Source organism: Perna viridis, chromosome 3 (assembly GCF_037379345.1).
Source record: "Perna viridis isolate PV_CMFRI_1.1 ecotype Kerala chromosome 3, ASM3737934v1, whole genome shotgun sequence".
Lineage (NCBI taxonomy): Eukaryota > Metazoa > Mollusca > Bivalvia > Mytilida > Mytilidae > Perna > Perna viridis.
Genome location: NC_142447.1, coordinates 51,708,721 through 51,734,626, shown reverse-complemented (window position 1 = coordinate 51,734,626; position 25,906 = coordinate 51,708,721). Strand labels below are relative to the sequence as shown.

Genomic DNA, 25,906 nt, shown 5'->3' with positions numbered 1-25,906 from the left:
GATCCTGAAATTTGGAAAGGGGTGATCTAGACATATACCTAAATAAGTGTAGTACATTTGGGGTCAAAATTCTGAGGGGGAGGGCAGGCAAATTTTGCGGGTTCAGAATTCTCATTTTTGAAATTTTGCTGGTCACATTGGGACAAGTCTGAAAATTTATTTATTTCCAAGGGGTGTAGATCAGAATATTTATTTTCAACTTTTTCAGGGTCTAAATATTTATTTCCAAAAACTGTCAGGCCCCATTTTGGAATCAGTTGGTCATCCCCTTATTGTCATTGGCACAAATTTGCCAAAATTCTGCACTGAATTAATGAAATTTTCCATCAAAAAGAGGTTCTGACCCCTTTACTCACCAATATATAGATTTTGTTAGGTGTAACCAGTTCTTGTGAAGCCCTTGATTTGGGCTAATAAGGGAGCAACCATTTGATTTTTATGGAAATGGGGCAAGGATCAAATTTTAAATAAAATAGGATCTTGTTTGGAAAATAAATCCAGGACAGGGTAGAGTAAAAATCCCCTCCCCCCTTTTTGAAGTATTGCTCCCTAATGGAGTAGTCACAAACTTTCACAATGATTGGTAAATAAAATGGCTTTAATTCATATAAATTGGAACCAACACAATTCAACATAAATATGATTTCCAACAGGAACTAATTAATACTAATAGTAATATTAGTCCCTGTTAACAGACACAAATTCCAAAATATAGACTGAAGCTTCATTATGCTTTTGTTTTTTCACCCCACTGAATCACAGAACTAAGATTTGTGGGTTTTGTATGAAGTACATGTAATTGTTTTAATAAAACTGAATTTCAATCATGAAATGATAGCGCACTCTATTCAATGAGAGTATATTAGTAATACAGTCCCGTCTTCAAATGAAACGACTCAATACCAAAAAAGTTCCTGTCTCTTTTTTACGACGTTTCTTTCCCCTATCCTTAGTAACCCCGACGTGATTTTTTTTCTCAGCTTACAGCATGGGGACTTCGTTCAAAGATCTTGAGTTAAATGAATGGCTTTATACACAGTGTAAAGCTATGGGATTATCAAAACCAACCCCAATTCAAGTAAACTGTGTACCACCAATTCTTGAAGGTAGCTTCATTCTACAGAGGACACAACTTTCCCCGACACTAAAACACGTTTCAATTAGGCTTTGCTTGATGATAGATAATCATGACGTTGTTTGAGGCATTTCTTTATCTGATATTTATGGCTTACAGGGAGGTAGTTAATCAATGAAAATTAGGCTCCCAAGACAACATAATTCTTTTGGACTACAGTGTACTGATGTCGGCTATTTTCTGATTTTGCCATAAGGGTTTATCCACAACACAAATCAACAAAAAAAATGTGGTTTTTTTTTACATAAACTGGGAAAGGGTGTGAAATAATACTTGCCTGAAGGTAAGTCTCTCTCTTTTGTCCCCTCTTGTCATACAACTTCAGACAAAACGTCAAACAGGTTCATATATTGCATTCTAATGTACATGTATGCTATTGAAATATTCTTATTGAGGTACTTACTTTCAGTAGGTTTTAAAAATGTCTGTTTGCCCTTTTTGTCTTTTTACATCTCTTCTGAATGCAACTCCTATTAAACCAATAGATTGGTATAATGAAACTTTATACATGAATATTCAATGTAGAAGTCTTTCATAGTTGAGCTGTTGTTAAGTGGGTTATACTGCTTAAGCTTGTCCACAGTATTTCTAGCTTTATATACATGTAGATGATATATTTTTGATCACTGAGTATCATTGTAGTCCATGTAAATGTATGTTATACTTTGTTATTGAAATGTTTCAGGAAGAGACTGTATTGGTTGTGCAAAGACAGGAAGTGGTAAGACAGCAGCTTTTGCTCTGCCAATATTACAGAAACTCTCTGAAGATCCATATGGAATATATGCTCTGGTACTTACTCCTACAAGGTAAACACACAGAATTCAAAGTAATTGTTTTCTTATGGAGTGTTCATATCACAACTCATATGTTATGCCAGGGCTTGTCGAAACTACACAGACTTTTTGTATTGCGCTAGAACTCTAACAAATAAGCTTCTGGAACAGGGTTATGTTGCTACAAGATTGAAGTCATCAATACAGAAGTTTTCCCATTTTCTCTATGTTCATTTAGAACAGTTTTAATATAACTGCAAAAGATTTACAGTCCCAATCATATGATGATGTTGAACTGTCTGCATTGTCTATTGTCTGTAGACACTTGTTCTTTGTGCAACAATTCAATGTTACATGTATTTAGTAGGTCATTATGAAATATAAAGGAAAGCTTGTTCACGACAAAAAGAAGATTGCTATTGATTTGTTAGTCTGGCTCTAAGGGTTGAAAAAAATTAAACTAAAAGAGGCAAAATATAAGCATTTTGTTGAAACGCTTCAAATTAACAGACATTTTAAGGTGTGATATTGTGTCTGTACTGGTCACCCACTGTTCAGGGATGGACAATTTTGGTTGTATGAAGCTTCACCTTTTAGAGCATTTTATGTTTAAATGAGTGCACCTACAACTACTTACTCTGTTGACATTCTAGGGATGTGTTGGAATAATTTTGTCCATAAAAATCAGAGGGAACAGACTTAGTGTATATACAATTGTTCAGGGGGTTAACTGTTGTAGTTATTTCTTCTTTACAGTTTCTTTTTTATTTCAGAGAACTTGCATTCCAAATTGCAGAACAGTTTATGGTACTAGGGAAACCTATCAGTGTCAGAGTAACAGTTATAACTGGTGGCCTTGGTAACAACCTTACACTCTGTTTGTTAGGCTACGCCAATTTTTTTGTTCTTTTGGATATTCACATGGAAAAATTTAAGGCAAACAAGCAAATTTGTATACATTTTTTAAATGCAATTAGATTTTTAGGCAAAGGACATTTTGAAGAAAGAAGGATTTTTTTTCTAAAATGTATTCTGTCAGGCAGAAGAACTTTGATGTTTACTTACTTTTTCTTCTTTTGATCAATTACGAGTAGTGCATACATGTATATGATATTTTGTGTTTTCTATTCATGGTATGATCTTTTGATCATCTGAAATAGTTGACTAGTGCTTTTTTCTCTCCCTCCAAATGAAAATATTTTGACTTATTGTTAAGACTATGTGATACAATGTAATAGAGGAGTAAAATTCTGATATGATGTAGTGTTTTTGTCGTGGATGATGTCTTTATGTTTTGTTTCTTTAAGAAAACTTTTCTGAATGTCTCACCTCCCTGAAAGTTCCTATTCAGCAAATATACTATAACAAGAGGTCATACCAAATGTACCTATGTCTATACAATGTTTTGCAATACCATAGGGAATGTTTGACACTAAGAGATGTGAAGGGTGTTAAACCAAGAGGTGTCACATTGTACGCTGGCAGTATGGTCTGTACACAGAATATGTACTGATCTTTCAATCAGGGATGAGGTGAAAGTAATCAGTAAACATAATCAGCTGTAATTGATTATGGTTATTAGTAATCACATATAATTAGTAATGATTAGTGATTTCCCGCCATTTTTTCATAGTGCATTTGAACTAAACTTGATGAATCAGTATTTGAAGAAGGCAAACTTTACATTTTTAGTATTATTTCTGGGAGTTATAAAGTAAAAATACTTGGTTAATGTAATAAAATCTGTGTTTCTTTTCTTTATGTGCCACACCTTATAACATTTTGCCTGATTCTTAGACAGAGAAGCACTTAAAAAGAGAAAATCAGGTTCAATTAAAACTTCCAATCACTTGTAGATATTTGAGATCATCAATGGTTTTGATGGCAACGGAACTCAGGCTGTTATTTAATACACTTCACCACTTAATTAACTTGAAATAATGAATGGAATAAGTCTGTAAATGTGGCATTTATCTCAACCACTGATTTCTCTTGTTATGTTTTACATTTGCAAGTTATGGAAATAATGAATACTTTTAGCATGATTCTGTCATAATAATTTTCCTTTTAATTACATGTTTTCTGTGACATGAAGGAAAAACATGTTATAGCCAAGTAGTTTTGATTGCCATTCCTTAGAAAATTGAGGAGCAAACTACTATCAGCATTCAGAACTGGGAACCAGAAGAAAATTCAGTAGAAAACTTGTAGGAATTGGTGCAGTTCGCAGGCATTTTTTTAGATTAAAAGTTTGTTTCGTTTGAAATAAGTGTAGAAAAATCCGAGACAAAATATCAGTTTGGTGTGGCCTTACAAGTCTAATTGTTAAGTATCATTATTATTTAATACAGAGAATATTCTGTCAAAACTTGTGCCTGACTCTTTAGTGTTTATTTTACAATATATTTTTACCCCAATCTACAACAGATATCATGTAGGTTGACATCATGATTTTAAGTATACAAGATCCAAATTATACAAATATTTTACTTCTTGTTTAAGGAACAGAATAATAAGAAGCCAGTGATCTATATTACCACAGTATCCACTTTAACAATATCCCATTATATTTGTAGATATGATGAAACAGGGTATAGACCTGTCAGTTAAACCACACATTGTTATCTCAACACCAGGCAGACTAGCAGATCATTTAAAGAGCTGTGACACAAGAAAATCAAGTTTTTGGTACTTACTATTAAAAGGGTTTATGATCTACCTTGATGGTCAGATTTGAGGCAAATATAGAACCTCAATCAATTGTTATAAACTGTGATATACAGTGAATCTATGTAAGACTTTCAATGCTTAATGATCTGTTTGGTTTGGACAGGTGCTTGTCTTACACAGATTAAAATGCATTGAATTTAATATGCACAGACTTCAGGTGTCTGGTTTAGACAGATATGGTTTATTCAGGGGTGGGTTGAGTTGGTTTAGACAGGCTTCACTGTATATCAAAATTAAAATATTTTTTTCTCCTTGTCATGGTAAGGTTTCTATGATACTCAGTATTGTCTCTTAGAAATAATTTTATTTTTAATCTCATTCAAGTTAACAAATAAGTTTAAATGCTGTCATATTACAGGTTTTGGATGAGGCAGACAGACTTATAGAAGATGACTTTGGAGAACAACTGGAGACAATATTTGAAGTATTACCAAAGAAGAGGCAGACTTTATTGTTTAGTGCTACAATGACTAAGAATTTAGAGAGCATGCAAGATCTAGCTATGACTAAACCTTTTTTCTGGCAACAAAAATCAGAGTATGTAATATATAAGGAAATTGAGCTATTTTACTATAAATAGATCTCTGCACTTCTGTCAAAATAAGATACAGTTGAACCTTGATGTGTCGAACTCGGATTAGTCGAAATCTCGGATAAATTGAACTAATTACAAAGTCCCAGCAAAACTCCCCTTACTCCAATACAATTTGACTTCGGATGACTCGAACTCGGATGAATCGAAACCTTGGATAACTCAAGGTAATCAATCAGTTCCTTCGATAGGACTTCGAGGTTAATTCACCCCGATGTCTTGAAGTCAACTAAACTTATTGCTTTATTACCCACCATGATCGAAGTATGTTTCAAAACAATTAGCTTGGCTTTTAAAATTAATTTGTTGACACTCTTTATGGTTTGATTTGTTTATTTAATTAATTTAAAATTGCGCATGTTGTTAAAAGAAACGAATTTTATTAAAAAAACATGTGGGAATTTACACTAACAGTGATATGGGACATTTTGATATTTTGAAAAATTTTATAAAAAAAAAAAAACAGATGAATTGTATTATGGTAACTGACTATTTAATGAAACATCAAACAGATGATAGTAAGGGTATTTCAACGACTACATTCGTTTCGCTAGTGATTTTGAAATTTTACAGTAATATTTTAGAGCACATGGTTTGACGATACTCCCGATCGTGAATCAAACAAAGCAGTATGTTATGAACTACCACGTTTTTGATATAGAAAAAATAAAAAGGAAATTTCACTGAAACACTCAGTGCCGTTCAGTATTTCAAACATGATATACAACAAAGAAAAAAAATGTCTTCCGATATGAAACGCATAACATTACGAATGTACAAGCACAACAAATGATGTAACTACAGAAACAATCATGGACCAAACTACTAGTATTTCCAGTTTATCATCGACGTCGGATTACTCGAACCTCGGATAACTCAAACATTTTTGCATGGTCCCTTCGACTTTGACTTAACGAGGTTCGACTGTAGGAAGGAAAACCAATCTGAAGTCTCAGTTATAATTTTAAAGATATTCACAATAATTTAGGACTTTATTCTTCTTTCTTACATATGTATTTTATTGATAATTTCATTATGTTTTTTATATCTGTGCATTGTACCTTTTGTTTGCAAACTGTGTAATAGGGTTGTGCTTAAAGAACCCATTGGTTAGGCAAATGAGAATTTTTTTTTCATTTTTCATGGACAGGAAAAAATGATAAGGGATTTGCCTTTTTTTTGTTTTTATTTTATTGTATTGCTAAGGCAATGGAAATGGTTAATAAGGAACCTTCATTTGAGAATAAGAAAATACTTTTTGTTGGTCTTACTGCTGGTCACATGGTTTGTAGGGTTTGATAAGCAAGATATTTTGAACATTTTTAGTCATTAGGGAGTTAGCGTGTAGAACTTCAAATGAAATTTAAAGCACAACCTTTGATAAGGATGTGGGAATACAGTCACGTTCAAGAGTATGTATATATTTGTAGAGAAACAACAGTTGAAGAGTTAGAGCAATACTATCTACTGATGCCTGCTGATGTTAAAGATGCTTACCTGGTCCATACATTAGACAAATACTTAGAAAAGAATAAAAAGAGTTCTGTCATTATATTTACCAATACTTGCAAGTAAGTTGCACATAGTAATAGGTTAATACGGACAGAGCATCTTAGACATTCTATATATGAAGGGGGTCTGAAACATGAATGGCTCAAAATTGTTTTTCCAGAAATGATGTATGTAATTCAGACATGTTTGTTTGAACTTTTAAGCTAGCGTAGAAGTCTCGCATACTCCCATTGGTTGAGACATGCCTATGCACTATCAACAAAGTTGTTGTTTGTGTATGAATAGTGGCATACCTCATGGGTGAATCCTAAAATCCTAAATTGTCAGTGTACCGTTGTAGCCCTCACAGTAGTTATACCTCATCCAACTAAGATTTTCTTCAAATCCAGATTTGGATTGTGTTGGTAACAGTAAAACTTGGATAGGATTAATTTTTCCAGAAATGTTTGAATTGAAAGACACCCCATTTTAAGGGGGGGTAGGAAAAAATCATAGATTTATGCTCCTTTTTTTTGTTTAGTTCAATTACCTTCTAACTTGAATGTAGTACTGACAAATCTTGAACAACTTCTTCTGCAGGAGGATTTAGATTACAATATTAGTGTCAAATATGAGGGTGTGTGGAGTATGTGAGGATGTTTACTTTTGTTTTTTCCATTTATTCCATCTTTTGCAGATGATCAAAAATTTATTCCAGCTATTCAGGGTTTGACCTTTGTGATCAGGACAAATAAATAATGTTGTGTTTCCAATCACCCTCTAAAATTTGTAGGTAGTTTATTTATTTATTTTTATTTTGAACTGAAATAAGTGTGACACTAAACTCAGAATACAATAAAAACCAGATCTGCAAAGATTGAATATGTAATAGACTTAGTCCATGCCCAAGAGCACACTCACATTTGTGTTTACAATTGATTCTAAATATAGACAGCCAGTATTTCAACTCTTTGTTTTTCCATCTAGGATAGAAAAATGATTTCTTTGGCTTTGTTTTCTTTTTTTTTTTTCTGTAAAACAGTTGGCATGTTTTTTTAATTATTTTTTTCTTCAAAATCACAAAGAAAAAGTTTTTGGTAGGGGGGGTTTGAAGGAGGGTTGGTAGGGTGACCAGAAATCTTATCAGGCCTCATATCAAGGTACACCCTGAAAAGCATTTGATTTTATTATTTGGGTCATAATAAGTAGCTGTCTAATTTAATTTAAGTTCTGATACCACATTTATCCTGTGTCAGAAAACTACATGGATGCTGTGTGAAAATGTTTATTACTATCAAACTGTGTCAGACTAAAATAAAGTGACCAGACTTGCTGAAACTGTTGAGGGTTTGACCTCTGTGGTAATATCAAGTTGTATCAAGCATCACCAGATTGTTATGGGATTAAATAACACTTTTAGATGAATTTCATTAGCTACCACTTTTATAAACATACTTTATTTAGATTTTATAGTTCATACAAAAAAAGCAATTGACAAAGTTTTATACTTACTCATCTTTTTAAAAAAGAGTATTAATTTCTACAAAGAAATTTATGATAATTATTTTGAAATTTCTAGAGATGTGAAATACAGAGCACAGCATACGCAACTCTTTATTGGATGAGGTAGTTTGTTATTATCTAGAAAACTTCCAATATTTATCAGACTTTCAATGATTCTCCCATTTGATACAATTATTCTTTTTAGGTACACTCAAATATTAGGTATCATTCTGTCAGAACTTGGTATGCAGTGTGTAGTTTTACATTCAATGATTAGACAGAAAGAAAGATTAGCCTCCCTTGCCAAGTTTAAATCCAGTCAAGTCAATATTTTAATTGCCACTGATGTTGCTAGTAGGTTAGTAATTTAATTATAATCTGTTGAGAATTATGTTCTATTCCATGTTTCCAACTTTTCTAGAAGGCTTAAATGTTAATGAAAATCAGTGAGAGAGAAAGCATAATTGTAAAAGAAACAGGATATAAAGCTGGAGTTTCAACATTTTACCTATTATTCAACACTGTACTTCAAAATCAATTAACCACAACTTTCAACAAGGTCAACACATTCTATAAAATCTATTAACAATATACCACAATGTCAACAACTTATTACAAAATCAATATTTGTTTCAAACAAATTGAACTTTTTTTTCAAACTGACACACAAAATGCATGATTATATTTTTACAGAGGTTTAGATATCCCAACAGTTGACCTAATTATCAACCACAATGTACCAAACAGACCAAAGGACTATGTTCATAGAGTTGGTCGAACAGCTAGATCAGGTTTAAATGTCAACTTTTAGAGCTATCAAATTCTAGCTTGGTATAAATTCAGAAGATATCTCTTGATAATATATATATATATATAACCAGATATTTTTTAAATTGTTTGGTAAATGTGTGACATAAACATGTTTTTTAAATGTAACAATTTTTATGCCCCGCGACAAACATAACTGGGTGATAGTTGGACTCTGTAATTTTTGTCCCAAGCAACAAAGTTAGGGATTTGTTATTGGGGGTATTAACATTTTTTATATGTCTATCAGTCCATCCATCAGTTCATTTTCTCATCACAAGTATTTTTGCAGTACTTAGCCTAACATATCAAATATTTACTGCAATTACCAACAGTACATAACCTTTCTGAATCTGCAAACTTCTTAATTTGGCAAATCTAGCAAGCAGGGGCATCATTAGTGTCTTACAGACACATTTGATTTACTGAAAAAAAATCAATACTAACAAATGATGCGGAGGCTCCTGTTACAAACAGGGCTTTAATTTTGTAAAAAGTTTTAAAGTGTTTAATTACCCTTGATTGTTTACTATAACATTTGTTACAGGGACTGATTGTCATAGACAACTGATTTTTGTAGTTTACTTGTCCAATTGGACAACCAAAAATAAATGAAGGGTATAATGAATGATTAATAATGAGTAATGAGTCCTTTTAGATGTACAACATTTCTCAAGATAGGGTAAATTATGATCGTTGATATCAAAATAATCAATATAGCGTTTTTTTCTGTCTTTCCCTATTTAAATATAGATTTTTTTTATAAATATCAACTAATCAGCTAGGCAGTATATTTTAGTCTCACCAATCAGATGTTTCTATTGTTGCTGATTCTTGGAAGTGAACAACAGAAATAAAAGAAGGTTTTTACCGTAGTCAAAGTTGAATATTTTTTTTTATGGAAAACTTGTCCAAAATGATATATCTTCAATAGTATACCAAATAATTATTTAGTAGAATGAATTTAAGGGGAATTTCGGATTATTTTAGTATATCAATTTTAGTCTTAGATCAAACTTATTACTAGGTCAAAAATGGCATGTGAGCCCAATGCCAGAACCTGATGTCAAAATAGATCGGGGCATCATTTATTCATCTTAATCTTTATTAGTCCATAAACTGTAAGTTGAAGACTGTCTGAAGGCAGGCATGGCCCAACAATTTATGTTGGCAACATATTTTAGTAGGATAAAAGGTCGTGAAAAGCTGGTCCAAATGTGGTGGAGGTTGACGTAGACCAGCTTATGAACTTTTTGTTAAATGTTTAACTTTACGTTTGCAATAGCTGTAATGCCTAAATAACCTTGACTACTTAAAGAAATTTCTGGATTCACCTAAATTACTATATCATGAACTTAGTTTTATTTACATAAAATAAGTCAAAATATAAGACTACTACTATTATTTTTTAGTATTTTATGGACACAAAAGTATAATAAATAAAATTTGCTACCGATTTTGGAAGTACAAAATGTGTTCCGCCTCATAATCAATCAATGCAAACCTAAAGGTAAAAATATGTATGTCTTGGTGACAGGAGTTTGGAAACCATTTAAACAATTTCAAACCTCTGTTCTACTGACAGCTGTGCATACCAATAAATAATAGTTTCATAGGGAGAACACTAGAAAACATAACTCAGTAATGTTTGTATAGAACCAGTTGTTGCCAATCTGACCAGGTTTAGGGTATTGATCACTGTTGACAATGTCATGCATATACATGAATGTGGAAAAATATAACAATTTTTAGTTGCTCAACTTCGGGCAAGTGCATGTTCCATTCGGACAACCAAAATTACATGCTGACTTGCCCGAAGGGACAGGTTGATATCAAAGTTCATGTCAATCCCTGTGTTAACAAGATTTAGGGGTTATATATGAACCTTCCTGTCTGTGTGTCTGTTCATCTATCCACATATTGTAAGTGCAACTCATTTTAAATCGCTCAATTGATTTTGATGAAACATTGTAGGATGGTTATGTATCTTGTGTAGGTGTGCATGAATGAAGATAACAAATGTCTGATGCCTGCAGAAGGAGATAATTGAGCTTCAGTGTTTATACAATTTATAGGAATGTTGGGTGTAAATGAAGTTAATTAATATTGGTTCACTGCAAAACGAAATTATTTTCTCGCTAAAGAGGCAAGAAAATGTGTGAGATTTTATTATCTCTCGTACAGGTGTTGGATTCTGTATATCTAAGGATTTAACTTGATTAAAGTCAAATTGAAGTTGGGGTATATTCTTTGCTCGCAGTGCATGTTGTTCAATTATGATTCTAAAATGATGTGCTTCAAAGCTCTTTAGACTGCAGCCATGGTAAAAAAGTGATAAACACATGACCAACATTTTGTGAAACACATAGGCTACGTCTATTCAAAAATATGAAGAAACTAGTCCTATTAGAATCTAAATAATTCACAGAAACTCAATTTATCATTGTTTTACCATGGCCTGGCCATTTATGTCGTTATTTAACCCCTCATACCTCGGATTAAAACAATATGACATTAATAACCAGACCATGGTAAAACAATGATCAAATGGGGATTCCGTGATTTATTTTTTAATTAACCTTTTTTTAGGCCGTTGTGGAAAGTCCATTACCCTGGTGACTCAGTTTGATGTGAAACTAGTTCATTCAATAGAAGATTTTATCAGTAAGTAATCTTAAGTACATGTAAGTAAATGTGGCCGTCCTTCTAGACCTTGACTAGATTTACCAATGTCTCCATTTGGTCTAAATTGTATGATGACTTCTTATTGGAGTTACTGCCCTTGTAAAACAAAATAGGACTATTTTTGTGATATTTAGCTTCTCTCTTGAAAATCATAATAGATACCTTAAATATTCTGTATTATAACTTGGGTAAAAGTGAATGGATCTCATATCCATTTTACTACAAGGTACCATACCTCAAAAGGAAGACAGGGATTGGTTTTTTGGGTTGTGAATTGAGCCAAGGAAGAATAAGGGGCCACAAAGTGGCCAGAAACAAGTATTTTTTTCCTGATTTCTTGATAACTTCAGTGAAAAAGAATGGATTGCTTTGAAACTGTAACACAAGGTGCCATATCCCCAGTGGAAGTTTGGGATTGATTTTGCAGGTGTTGACTGGAACCATATAGGTTCTGGTCAAATTTTTACTCTGTGTTAAATGTCTTATTGTAATTAGAATTCAAAGCTGTGTCAAGTTTGAATGGTGTGTCTATACTTGCCCCAACTGTTCAGGATTCCACCTTCATTGTTGTATCAAGTTGCAAAGCATTTTTGCATTTGTTTTCTCATATCTTGAAAACCATTATAGGTAGGAAGAAATTTTCAAATTGATGAAATGATCCTTTTAACACCCATTATATCAGTTGGAGCCTTATAGTCTATTGTCAAATCTTTAAATGAATTCTGAGATTGTGTCATACTTAAAAAAATGACCATATGTTTGTCTGTATTGTAGAAAAAAAAACATGACCATATTTTTGCGTTTATTTTAGAGAAGAAAATGGATGAATGGCCTGTAGAGGAAAAGGAAGTAATGAAGATATTAGTAGAAGTTGCTACATCTAAAAGAGAAGCCGAAATTGTAAGAAAATGTAGCATATGGATATCTTGTTAACTTGAGGTGTAAAATCAACTTTTTTGCTGGTTTTCTATTATGTCAAGATTGTTTATGTAAATTCTATGATGATTGGGATATTTTTTTATTTGTAAAATTTGTTATTGGGTCTTGATAATACCGTTGTTAAAAAACTAGGAAAAAAATCACCAAAAAACTGTTGTAGATTTTTTAGGGGGTTGCAAAAACTAAATTGCATAAGACTCTTAAATAACAAAAGAACAATTTAATCTCTGAATAGGCCAAATGAAATTAGTTAGAAGATTCTAATCCCCTCTTTGACAGAAATGTAAAAAATTTGAGCAGCAATTTCAAAATCAGGATTTTTTCATGTTAGTCTGTAGTATTGAGATACTATAACAAACAAATCTTTCATTTCTTGGTGACTAAATCAGTGTTTCTTCTCTGAAACTAATGTGGCTATGGATTTACAATATATCTATACCTCAAATAGCTAAAATTAGGCTAGCAAATATCTGGTAAGAAATAAAATATAAAATTCTCCCACCCACCCCATATTTTTTATGAAGGTTGGATGAGATTCTACCATTTATTTTGACTTGGCCTTATACAGTATTTCTCATAAATTTAACTATAGCTAAGACTTACTTCTCATGGCTACTGATTTCAATAATAATTTCATATTGTATAGAGGTTGGATGAGAAAGACTTTGGAGAACAGAAAGACATAAACAAGAGGAAGAGGATGATACTTCAGGGCAAGGTATTACATGGTATTATTTGTCATATTTTATAAGAATATAGGTAATGTCTTAGTCTCATTCTACCCACTCTTTTTTTTATTAAAAAGTATCAAAACTTAGAAACAAGAAAACTGTTTTACTCAGGATATATTCTTCCACTTATTGACTATTGTAGTTCTGTTTGGGGCAATTGTATAAAAGAAAATTGTGTTTAGGTTACAAGAGAGGGCAGCTAGGCTTGTACTTGATGCAAAATTCTGTTCTTTATCTAAGTTGTGGAAATTTATTCATTGTGCTATAGTTTTGGGGTTTTTGATTAATCAAAATACCTTATGTCGCCAGTTCTTGCCTTGAACTTCCCTACTGTTTCTCAAAACTACACAAAATTATATTCCAAATGTAATTCCTTTTATATCATTCAATACATCTTTTACAACTTGTAAATTTGTATCTGGCAATTATTCAGTTTAATAATATTCTATTATTTCTGCAAATATAATTAAGATGTAGTCTTAAGATGAACAGAAAATTTGAGGAACTCCTTTTTACATGTTTTGTAATAAATTAAGGGAGTGAAGTTCTTGCAGAAGCAGTAAATGTGCTTAACATGTTCCACTTAATACAATTTTCAGTAAAAATCCCATCCTATCATCAGTATTTTATGATTCATAAACAGGAAGTGAAGACAATTAAAATTGGTGGGAAAATTCAAATTGATAAAAGTGTTTAATTTTGAAAATCTTATATTGATCAAGAAAATTATTTTCTTAAGTCGAAATTAATTCTTTTTGAGTATAATTACAGTGTAGAATAATACTCTGTTGAAATACTTTTGAATGTGATAGCAAATTAACTCATGGACAGGTTTAAAATACTGGGAAAAGGATGAAACAGATAAAAATTTGTAAATGTGTGTGAAGTTGGATACTGTTTTACTATCCATTACAATTTTAACTTCAGAAATCAGTTGTATTGATTGACATTCAGTTTTTATATATTAGGGAAAGTAGTTCTAAATAATATTGGAAATGCAAATGTATGATTATACAGTCAAATTTTACTCTCTCGAACACCTGGGATTTCTCTGACACAATGCAAAGTACCAAAATTTTCTCCTATATAATCAATATAAATAACCTTGGATTTTTCAAACACTCAAACTGACTAGTGGGTCTGTTCAGTAATAAATCTTAGGGAATAACCTCACTAACTTGACCTTGTCAGCCATTTTGTTGGCTTGGGTAATGAAAGTTGTGAAAATCTGAAACCCTATCATTAATCAGGGTCATTTTAGTTAATTACAGGTTATATTTAAGTCATCATTAGTTAGGTAGTTTAGATCCTAACATAGTATGGATTGAAGTTCGATAATGTTTCAAAGTTGGCATGATGAAAGCATCAAAGAAAATCAGATGAAAACAAATTATTGACTATTGTTAACTCGAACTCTTAACGTTTTTAAAAGCAAACACATCATTTTTTATGTACACAAGTCAACAAAATCTTCCGAAAGCGAACTATTGACAATTCGAACACATTTCGATGGTCCCTTGGAGTTTGAGCTACCGAAGTTTGACTAGTTTTATTTTGCATCATGTAATCTTTTAAATTTTGTGTATGCTACAATTTTCAAAAAAAATTAAAAAAAACGGTGCTAACAGCACTTTGATTATATTTCACCTATAGTACCCCATACCCGACATTATATGAGCTAGGTGAGCAAAATTTACATACCCTACAGGCAGTGTTCAATCTAGACATTTTTACAGGGAGTCATCATGGCCCAAGCAACTTGACAGAGGGGCCTACCACTGGAATTATGGGGCCAATTAAAAAAAACTGACATTTATCCACAATAACCTATATCAGAAAAGGTGTCTACAAAACAGATAAGTGGCAATCATAGATTTATAAATGGTGGTAAAGAATAACTAGATCACAAACTGAAATTTAAAGTAAAATTGATGTTCTAAAATTAAAACACCCAGCAGTTAATTTATTCTAGTTTAGCTGCACAGAGATCCACACGATAATTGTCTTCCTGCAGCAACTGTTTTTTTTTTTAACTTTGCAATTGAAAGCCATCGAAGTTTAAATTTGCACATTTCTGTCAGAGATGAAAATTCAGTGTGCTGGACTCAGCCAAGGTTACCATTTTTTTGCCCCAGTATGACAAAAAAGGGGCAGGAATCATGCAATGGTGTGCTCTTGATTGCTACAGGTGCATCGAATCCATGCTCCTAGTTTTTGGCTTGTTTTTTTTTTTTTGTTTCTTTGTGTGTTTTGATTTGGGTTTACTATTCTAGTTGTTATTTGACTGAGAATTTCTTCCTTTTGTTTACTAGTATATTTTCTAATCTTGGGTCTTTTTCTTTTAAATGCTTCTTTATTAAATGTTTATTACCCAAACTTTATAGGTATGTTAGCTTCTTGTTCTGATAAACATAAACATTTTTAAAGAGTTCAAAAGCTGCTAGATATTTTCAAAGATCATTTTTTTTGTGTTCTTAAAACCTTCAGGATCAAAATACTGTAAACCTATTAATTTTCGCTATATTGATAACGGCGAATATGCTCCCTTGACAGAATCGGTGAAAATTAATACGTTTACAGTACCTTATGTCACTGGTCCATGCCTTGAACTTCCCTACTATTTTTGAACTTTACACGAAAATATAGTCCAAATGTTACTATTTTTATATCATTCAATGCTTCTTTTATAACTAGGAAATATGTTTTTGACAATTATTCAGCTTGATAATATTAAATTATTTCTGCAAAATAAAATTAAGATCTAGTCTTCAAATCAGCTGAAGACTTAAGAGATTCCTTTTGGCCTTGAAAGATAATTAGTTATAAAATACCTTTAGGGAATTTTTTTCTTGCAGTAATGTGTCAAGAAACATTAAATGTGTTAAACCTGTTCCACTTATCAGTCAAAATCTTCATCCTGTCATTAATATTTTATTATTAATAAATAGGACATGAAGAGTAGTGGTTTTATTCAAGTAGAATAGGTGGGAAACTCAAATTAATAAAAAGTGTCTTGTTTTGGGTAATTTTATGTTCATCAAGGAAACTATTTTCTAAATGTAAAATTGGTTTTATTTGATTAAATACTCAGTTGTAATAGATCTTGAATTAACTTTTGTACATGTTTAAAAATTAGGGGAAAGGTGATTTGGAACAAAATTTGTAAATATGTGTGAAGTTAAATTTTCAGTTTAACTGTTGATTACAGTTTATACTTAAGTAAAGATTGACATTCAGTTTCTAGATAATGAAAAAAAAAACAGTTCTAAATAGTATGGGAAACACAAATGTATGATTACAGTTTTTATTTTACATCATGTAATCTTTGGAAGTTTGTTCATGCTACTATTTTCACTAGAAACCTCTAGTACCAACAGAACTGTGATTATTGAAATATTTCTGTTTCTCAGGATCCTGAGGAGGAAGAAAAAAAGAAGCAGAGAATCATCAAAGAACAGATTAAAGAAAGAAAGAAAAACAGAGACAAAAAGAAAATGAAAGCAGTTTGAATTATTCCTTGAAACTGATAAAAGGATCTGTGATAAACTGTGACAGTTCAGTTTGAGTATTGGGAGGAGATACATTGATACACCAATGATGCCATTCTTATGAAATATGACTAGGAATTACAAACAGGCATTAACTTTAACATAGACATTATTTCTAGTCAAAATAAGATGATTTCTTCATAAATAATAACAACAGAATATATCATATATTAATCTAATATCGTAAATGTCTATTTCATTTCCAATCAATCTATTTGTAAAGTGACTTATTTTTGTTACACTACATATGATTTAGTTATCAAAGCTTTAATTCAGATCTATATATTGCAGATACTTTGCACAACATTAGGAGTTAAGCACATTTTGTTGTGTCTAATTGATTGAGCATTGAGTTAAACAATTAAGTCAGACAAGTCCAAACTGAGAAAATGCCATTGGAATAGAATTCTTGGATTCCCTCTGGTTTTCTTCCATTGCCTGAAACAAGTATTACATTTTTGGTATTGTAAATATGATTTTTATATATTATATCATTGATTATATTGTATAGTGTTTTATTACTTAAAAATGTTATTTATTATTGGGTTGTTATTCATTTTCAAGAAAGTTAATTAAACACTATGCAATTTAAAATGTCAGAAAAACTTATTCTTTTCAAATATAGTTATTCTGAAAAATCATCATGAACATTTGCAATGTTCTCATTTCTTCCACATTGGTCATTTTTTATGTTTGAAACAAAAGCTTCTAAGCCTTGAAGTAAACAAGTTATTTATTCACTGATATTAGCAGGCACGATTTTCCTCAGCTTTAAAGCTGATTTCAGCTTTTTTGCCTCAGAAGTATAAAACAGAAGTGTGCTGGATTTTGTATGAGCAGCTTAAAAATTATGGATTTTTTTTTTTTAAGACAACCCCCCTCTCTGTTTCAGCTCTTCCAAATCTTTTCAGTTTTTTTCTCAGCTGACCAAAATCATATCTGTATTTGACTTATACCTGAACTCTTTCCATGCCATCCATGAGGGATAATACTTTGTTTGCTTTCATATGTTCAGCTACTTCTCTCAGAGAATATACCCGATGCTTACACTTAGACATTTTACATTTTTGATGAGTGGGGTTACATTTCTTGTACTGAAAACAAAACAATAAAATTGTTGTTTAAGGTTGCTTTCTCCTGAAATTTCTTAACATTTAATATCAAATTAGCAGCCTGTTTCTGTGACTTTCTCAACAAGAAAAACTAGTATTTTCTTAATGCAAAACAAAACCATCAAATTCTCATGCATGTTGTCCAAGCCTTTGGTATGCTATACACACTATTCCTTTTTATTCAAGAATAATTTAAAGTTATAGCCTGTATAGTGTGATTTTTTCTCTCTGAAAACTATGACCTTATGTATTATCCTTTAAAATATATCTAAAACCTTTGACGATACTTTCTTATGATCTTCATAAAGTATTTATTATTTACAACAGGTTCATTGTTTTAGATTATTTTGAATGAAGGTATGAAATGTCAGTGTACAATGTAATTCTTTAGAAAATCTATAATCAGTATCCTGTCATTCCTCTGTGTAAGGGCAGTTTTACATAAAATATGACATGTTTACATATACCTGTTTGAAAACTTTGACATCCATGCCTTCATGAATCAGGTGCATTGCTATGTCCTGTTGTTTGGTTTCTATACAGTTAAACAATAAGGAGTTATATCTATTTAGATATTGGTTGTCTTTTGTGTGGTACTTCAAACCTTTTATTAATGTGTTAACAGTGACCATATCTCCATCCTGTAAAATCAGACATGTAAATTATACATCATAATATTGTTTATAATTTGACACAATCTTTTTGATTAATTTCATGTCCGATATTTCAGGTAGCCATATAATTTCAATATTAAAGGAAAATACCTGAGATTAAATCATGCTTGGAAACCTTTTTTTTTCAGTCGCCTACTCCATCATTTCTAGGCTATTTAGTGTGATACGTCTCGGTTTGCATAGAGTCCTTATTCGATCCTAAGTTAATTTTCTAGCTGGATTACCAGTGCACTTTTTACAATAATATTTAATTCAATGGTGACATAACAAAATGTGAAATACTGATTGGATAATCAATATAAAATTAATTCATTTTACAATTAAGAAGCTTTTTTCACTCTTGTTGCAAGAAATAAGCCGAAATAGAAGAACAAAATAGTTTCATAATTGAAGAATTTGGAATTTTGCATGAATAAATTTCTTCACAAAATATGAAGGGCCGAATGAACATGCTAAATACAAGTTTTCCAAAAACTAGCAAAAGTATGTAAAATGGATGAATTGGTGATGGAGAAGAGGACAACAGAGTCACTAAATAGTTTCCAAGGATGACACAACATTAAAATCTTTGCAGTAATTAAATAGTCAACAGTCTTTACCTGGATTGCTGTCTCCATGTTTTCTTGGAAATTGGTATAAGCTACATAGACATCCATTGCATAGTTGTTCATTTCAGTTTGCAAGGTGTAAAATGTCTTCTCTCCACACTGACTACATTTATAATCTGTTGGAGTCAAACCTTGCTAAAAGTAGACATAACTGAGCCATTGTATCACTAAATTATCTATAGACAATTTTTGCTGATTTTAATTGACAAATAAGTACATAGTACATGTTAAATGCATAGTTTCAAAACTTCCAAAATTCGACCTTTTTCAAATGATAGCAAATATAGGAATGAGAATTTAGTCAATAAGAGTATTTAACTTACAACATCTTTAATTTCTGAGTCTGCTCCACACTGTGTCATGTACAGAGTTAAGTCATCATCTTCCAGTAAGACTTCAGCATAATGATAAGGTGTTCTCCCTAACTGTTGATCAAAAATAACAAATTACAGCTATGAACATCTATAGCGATGATAGGTAATTTGGTGAAAATGTGCTTTTTATGTTATAATTATATTTAAATACCGGGTAGTACAAAAATATGGTCACCTGGTATTTAAAGGACTTATTGGGGTACTTACACTCAAAATACTGATATTTGATACTGTATTCTATATAAACTATCTCCCCTTGAAAAATAAAATATTCAATTTTAATTAAGAATTTTCACTATCATTATCCGCTGTTTATTGAGTAACATTGGGACCAGTAATATATCAACCTTACATTGTCTTGTCTATTGAGTAGCATTGGGACCAATAATATATCAACCTTACATTGTCCTATCTACTGAGTAGCATTGGGACCAATATCAACCTTACATTGTCCTATCTATTGAGTAGCATTGGGACCAATATCAACCTTACATCGTCCTATCTATTGAGTAGCATTGGGACCATTATCAACCTTACATTGTCCTGTCTATTGAGTAGAGTTGGGTAATGGTCACAGAAACATCTGATAAATTCCCTTCTTTTGTTTACTATAGCAATGTGGCAGACATTTCTTCCTCCTATGTCAACTGCTGTCATGTACTTCCTACCCATCAAGGGACGTAATTCTGCCAATCTTCCATTTTTGGCAATTCTTAACATTTTTTTTATGTGTGCCTGTTGAGTAGAGGAAATGGTTACACATAATTATGTTTGATTTGCTACATTTCAATTCTAGTACTAAAATAAAGTAGTTTTTACACAGACTTAGTGTGTAAAAAGTATAATCCATCAAATGTTTTGCAAAAAAAAAATTGTTCATTTCTCCTTTCAAAATTTCTATGAAACAACAACAAAAAATAAGACTACTCTATACCTGTGATTTTTCATATCTTTCAAGCAGCTCGGCCATTGGCTTTGATTGAACAAGAGAGATAACCCCACCATCCTCAACATCCACCACATCCATGATATGATCATATCCTTGTATCATTAGATTCTCCACATATTTAATGTCATTATCAGTTATCTTTGTAGCCACATGTTTATCTATCATCCTTTGATACTTTTTCCTCCTTCTTCTTGGGGACGTTGCATAATCCCTTGCTGTTTGTCCACATTTATCTCTTGCAGCTATATTTATACCTCTCTTTAGTAAGAATTGTACAAATGGAGCAGGAGCCTTTTGTCTTATGGCTTCATACAGTAATGTCTGTCCTTCATAGTCTTTAGCTAACATATTGGATTTTTCTAATGTCTTATAGATTATTTCCTCTTCTGGCTTATATTTACCACAGACTAACTGTTTAGAAACAAGAAAATAATTCAGTATTGTGTCAGGCAAAGGAGAACAATCTGTCATAAATTATATTTAGATGAAGGATGCTGCTGAAATCATACATGCCAGGTTTAATGACAATTTAATCTGGTTTAAATAGATTAATACCTGAAAAAATAGAGGTTTAGGTGGTTCTGTGCCCCATGTAAATAGTACTGCAGGGTCTGCCCCATTGTCTAATATTAACTGTGACATTCCTACATTGTTTGTCATCCATATATACTGCAAGAGCGGCAAGGGAATCTCTGGTGATTCAATATCACACTGGTAGCTCCAGTCATATAAATCGAGACTCAATCCATCTGTACCTGAATATAAATGAATGCAACCATTGAAATGGCTATGCAGGTTTAGTGTACATGTGAAAACGGATAGTGAACATAGTCTGCATCATGTATTATATTTTATTGAAATATCCTAAGGGTGGTTTACTGGTGAATAATTATAGACTAAAATGCTTAATTATCAATACTTATATGAATACCTATCTTCTTTATTACATTCTGGAATATCTGTACTTGTCCAGTGAGAGCTGCTAGGATTAATTCATTATTTTTCTGGTATTTCTCCAAGAGGTTTACTAATTCAGCGTGAGCTCCTTGTTGTAGTTTTGTAGATGTGTTGTAGCATTTACCCTGTTTTACCATATTAACACTGCACCAATACTTCAGTAATGTTTCTGTCAAATGTTTGTTGGGTTTGTCTGCTAATGTTGCTCTGTAAAGACCTAGAGAAAAGATGTGTAAATGTGTTGTACATCTATTTAAAGTTTGAACAGGGTTCCTTCTTAGGATGATTCTTGTGTTGACAAAACAAAAGACTTGTTAAAGGAATGTCATTTGTGATGATACTACTGGGAGACCTAGACCTTGTTCATATCATATCAACTATTTCACTAGCGTGACTTGATGTTATTTGAGATAATTAGTACCCGATTATATTACCAGGTGTAAATTTGTTCCACCAGTGCAGCATTTCTTGCCACCCATTCGGTTTCTCTGTCAACAGAATATCTTTTGCCGTTCTCTCCTTATTGTCTTTAATCATCATATCTGCCCCACATCTAGGAAATTAAAATACTTTTTAAAATTGCGTTGAAAACACGGTGTTTTAGCAGAGACCTATAATTAATTACATTTAATTACAGGTCTATGGTATTAGTAACACATCAGCGAATGAAACCCAGTAGCGGATCCAGAAGAGGGTTTCGTGATAAAAATCCCCTTTGTGATGAAAAATGTCTTCAATTATGTGCAAATTTGGGTACAAATGAGCAAATGGTGGCCCGGGCCCCTTTTTATCAATTTTTAAGTCGTTATCGCCCTTTTCAACGAAAGAAACTTTAAATAATGACCGTATGACTTGTTTTTGTTGAAGGGAAATCAAAGGAGTCAGGATTCGAAAGGTAATCAAGAGAATATAAGTCCAAGGATAACGAGTGGACGTGGTAAAGGGAGAGAGAGGATTGGTTGTTGGGGTTTAACGCCCGAGCAGCAATATTTCACCTATATTCAGGCGATGAACATGAAGTGGATGATAAAATGAACATAAAATGATGATGATGAAATGAAAAAAAAGGGATGGGAAACAAGGACAATAGGGTCGATAAATTTTGATTGCTACAAGAAAAAGGGAGGGATGGGTAGGGTCGGGCAATTTAGCCTCCTGTGGCGGAGCGCAAAGGTTCCTACTCCTATCGAATACCACAGCAGGGTTCTTTAACGTGGGAGGAACGTGGCATATTTCCAACACAGTGCACCACTGGTTTGCGGTCAGGTTTTCCGTATTATAGCCTGACAACCCCAGCATGTAACACGCCAAGGGTACCCCATTCCACCACCTGGGGCACACATCCCAGTTGCTCTATGGGCAGAGCGCCTAGCCCCCGGCTAGGTTTCTGAGCACTATTTAGTCGCCTTTTACGACAAGCTTAGTGCTGCTGCAGGCCAATTCTTTTGACACCCGGACCTGCACGTGGCCGGAAGAGAGGGGAGTGTACTCCTATCCACCCCTTTGATAAGGAAAATAGACACGCACAATAAAGAATATGAAATAACCAAATTGACACGTACAAGGATACAAAAGTAAATAAGCAACCGCATGTACACTAAAAGCTGGGAGCAGTGACCATGTGTCCGGTAAGGTAGAATGCGCATTGAGTAGTTGTTCATTACGTTGATGTTGGACTGCAACTTAAAAGCCAATTCACACCAGGTGTTTCCACGTTAACAAAATAAATATACTAAAAGTTCTGTAACAGCTTATTTAAACCACTGAACTGACCAAAAATTGAGTACCATTGTTGTTTTGTTAATCTGCTGTAAGTACGTGCTTTTATGAAATTGAAAAGCTGGTTTAAACTCTTGATAAAATTATAATCCTTGCATATATATATACATTATTTTTAGACAAGAAAAGGATTCCAAAACAGCGAGGCGCCTGCTTATCATTGTTTTGTGTTGATTAAAAAATAACACGTTTATTTAAAGGTCCGAATTAAAACGGTTAAACGCTAATAGGAAGGCCTACAGTAGAAAGATACACCTCCAAATGTTACTATATATACCTCCTTTTGGTGTGAGACGGTAGATTAATACGTAATATATTGCTACAGATTGACAGTGTCATGTAAAAAACAAATATGGTACATGTATATATAAAAATATAATGTCGTAACAATTTTATTTGTACTCGAAGTCATTGCTATTTTTGGTGTAAATAGCTAATTTATCAAAGATTCATGTTGCTTATCCCATCTTCGGAGCAACTGAGCATTTCCGAAAAAACTAACATATGTATGTACGTAAGTCCTGTTTTCATTTATACTTTTGCTTCTTTGTACGTGTTATTTTTTTTTCTCACTTCTTCGTTGTGTGTGTCTATTTTCCCTGTCTAGCCATTATCCTTGTATTATATTGGTCGGTTGGACCTATACAACTTTCTAGACTTCATTAAGACTCGCTTACCTGATTGCTGCAACAAGTGCTCTGTAAGCTCCTGGAATTAGCACAACTTTATGTAGAAACGTCTCCCCATTAAAATCCTGAATGTCAAGATCCAAACCGTTACAGCCTAGTATGTAGATAATAGAAACTCCATTTTCATCCATTAAGTGTTCTGTCACATCACATAAACTGTGGAGATAAGTTTCTCCAGTCTCGCTATCCCTAGCGTTAACGTCTTTGCCACAATGTATGTGGTTGTAACATTCGTTACGAATTTCAGTAACAGTTTTCGTTACAAAAGTTTCAAAAAGTTTTGATTCCTTCAATTTCGGCATCACTTCATTCGAACTCTAAAGAATGAAATATTTCATTAAAATATTCGAACGTTTTCTTGTTGCTGGTGGCGTCTGTGATACATGTATACCGATAATCCATTTCCGACATGCATTAATTGTTAGCATTAAGAAATAATTGTTACAAAATTCAATATTCACTTTCTTTGTCCCGATAATATATCTTGTTCCGAAAATTGGATAGAGATATTTTCATTATCTGAAAATCAATACCGAATAATTAAGCTTTCACCTTCGAAAGGCAATACAAAATAAATGGTTCAATACACATTTAGTAATCAAATAATTATATCACCACAAGCCGCGTTAAACCGTATGAAATAACGTTATCAAGCTGCATAAACTTTACGGATAAAGCCCAAAGATTTGCAGTTCTTAACTACAAAGCGGGATATTGAGGAGAAACTGGCAGGTACTTAATAAGTTTGGAGTAAGTAATCAATCGGAATCACAAATTAAACCATACGTTTCGATTATGTTACTCATATATTCTGTATCAAAATTATGGATTGGATTCATACCGATGTCTTTCTAGTTGTTCTTGCGACTTGTTAGTCCATATAATTTAGTATCAAAGATACGATTTTAATACGTTACAATGAGACAAGCAAACAAATAATAACGCTAATGATGCATGGTTATATATCAGTAGATAACGAAAAAAATAAGATAAACATGTTTTAATTAATTACTGGAAACTGAGGTAATTCATTCTAAAGACCAAGACAGGGACATAAGAAAAGAAAAAAAATAACGCTCAAAACTCAAATGAATCATCTACCCTATTTCCCTAATGAATGTAAGTACTAGGTATTCTTGTAGGATTAAAAACCCGTCGCTTATGCCATGTTTTTATGTGTTCGGAAAAAGAAAAAAATCTCTTTGTATGGACAAATAATATCTGTGTACACGTGACCTCTGGTGAGAATATTTAAATTGATGACTTGAAGCAACATTTAACTCCAAAGCTTTATGGGTTCATTTTCTTGTGAAACTCCTTGTACGGAAGGTGCGAAGAGCGTACTTCAATTTTAAAACAAATTTATGAATCGTATTAGTAATACGAAATTTACTTCGAGCTTATCTTTGAGCTTTACAATAAGTTTTCTAAGATAATGTCAACATGACTTAAAAGGGTTCACAAGATACAGCTCAGTTTTTGATAGCTAAGACCACAAATGTCGCATCCACAGAAACGGGTGCGACATTTGTGGTCTTATCTATAAGGGGTGCTGGGTACATAGACCAGGCTTACTTTCATTGGTTGGGTAATGTCAATAATCGCTCTGAAAAGAAATGATAACAATATGCTCAACCAAAAAGATCTCCCTTAGGGGCTGTTCAATATTTATCGAAAAGCTGGTGTGGGCCAGTTCAGTTTTTCTTTCCCTTAAAAATATCTGTTTACCAGCAGGCCATCAGCAAAAAAATGTTGCCTGGCAAGGCATTTTACATGTTTCATGAATTCATTTACCATCAACTTTATTTTTTTTATTGAAACTATTTT

The 25,906-nt window shown here is 32.5% G+C and overlaps 2 protein-coding genes across 2 annotated transcripts; one reads left to right on the top strand and one right to left on the bottom strand.

Moving 5' to 3' along the window:
* Positions 1-934: 934 nt before the first annotated feature.
* LOC148622822 (putative ATP-dependent RNA helicase DDX49) lies at positions 935-17,531 on the top strand. The gene is made up of 12 exons (XM_088573043.1): positions 935-1,106; positions 1,821-1,944; positions 2,685-2,770; positions 4,488-4,599; positions 4,978-5,178; positions 6,664-6,804; positions 8,433-8,585; positions 8,921-9,018; positions 11,624-11,698; positions 12,531-12,619; positions 13,305-13,376; positions 16,800-17,531. The coding sequence occupies exons 1-12, from the start codon at positions 989-991 to the stop codon at positions 16,896-16,898; spliced, it is 1,368 nt and encodes a 455-aa protein (XP_088429169.1). The 5' UTR covers positions 935-988; the 3' UTR covers positions 16,899-17,531.
* LOC148622821 (uncharacterized) lies at positions 17,239-24,548 on the bottom strand. Its single transcript, XM_088573042.1, has 11 exons — positions 24,068-24,548; positions 22,046-22,164; positions 21,586-21,828; positions 21,210-21,409; positions 20,640-21,065; positions 20,243-20,440; positions 19,655-19,756; positions 19,323-19,466; positions 18,517-18,690; positions 17,894-18,031; positions 17,239-17,375 (listed from the first exon to the last, which is right to left on the bottom strand). Exons 1-11 carry the CDS (start codon positions 24,379-24,381, stop codon positions 17,304-17,306), a joined length of 2,130 nt encoding a protein of 709 aa, XP_088429168.1. The 5' UTR covers positions 24,382-24,548; the 3' UTR covers positions 17,239-17,303.
* Positions 24,549-25,906: the final 1,358 nt, after the last annotated feature.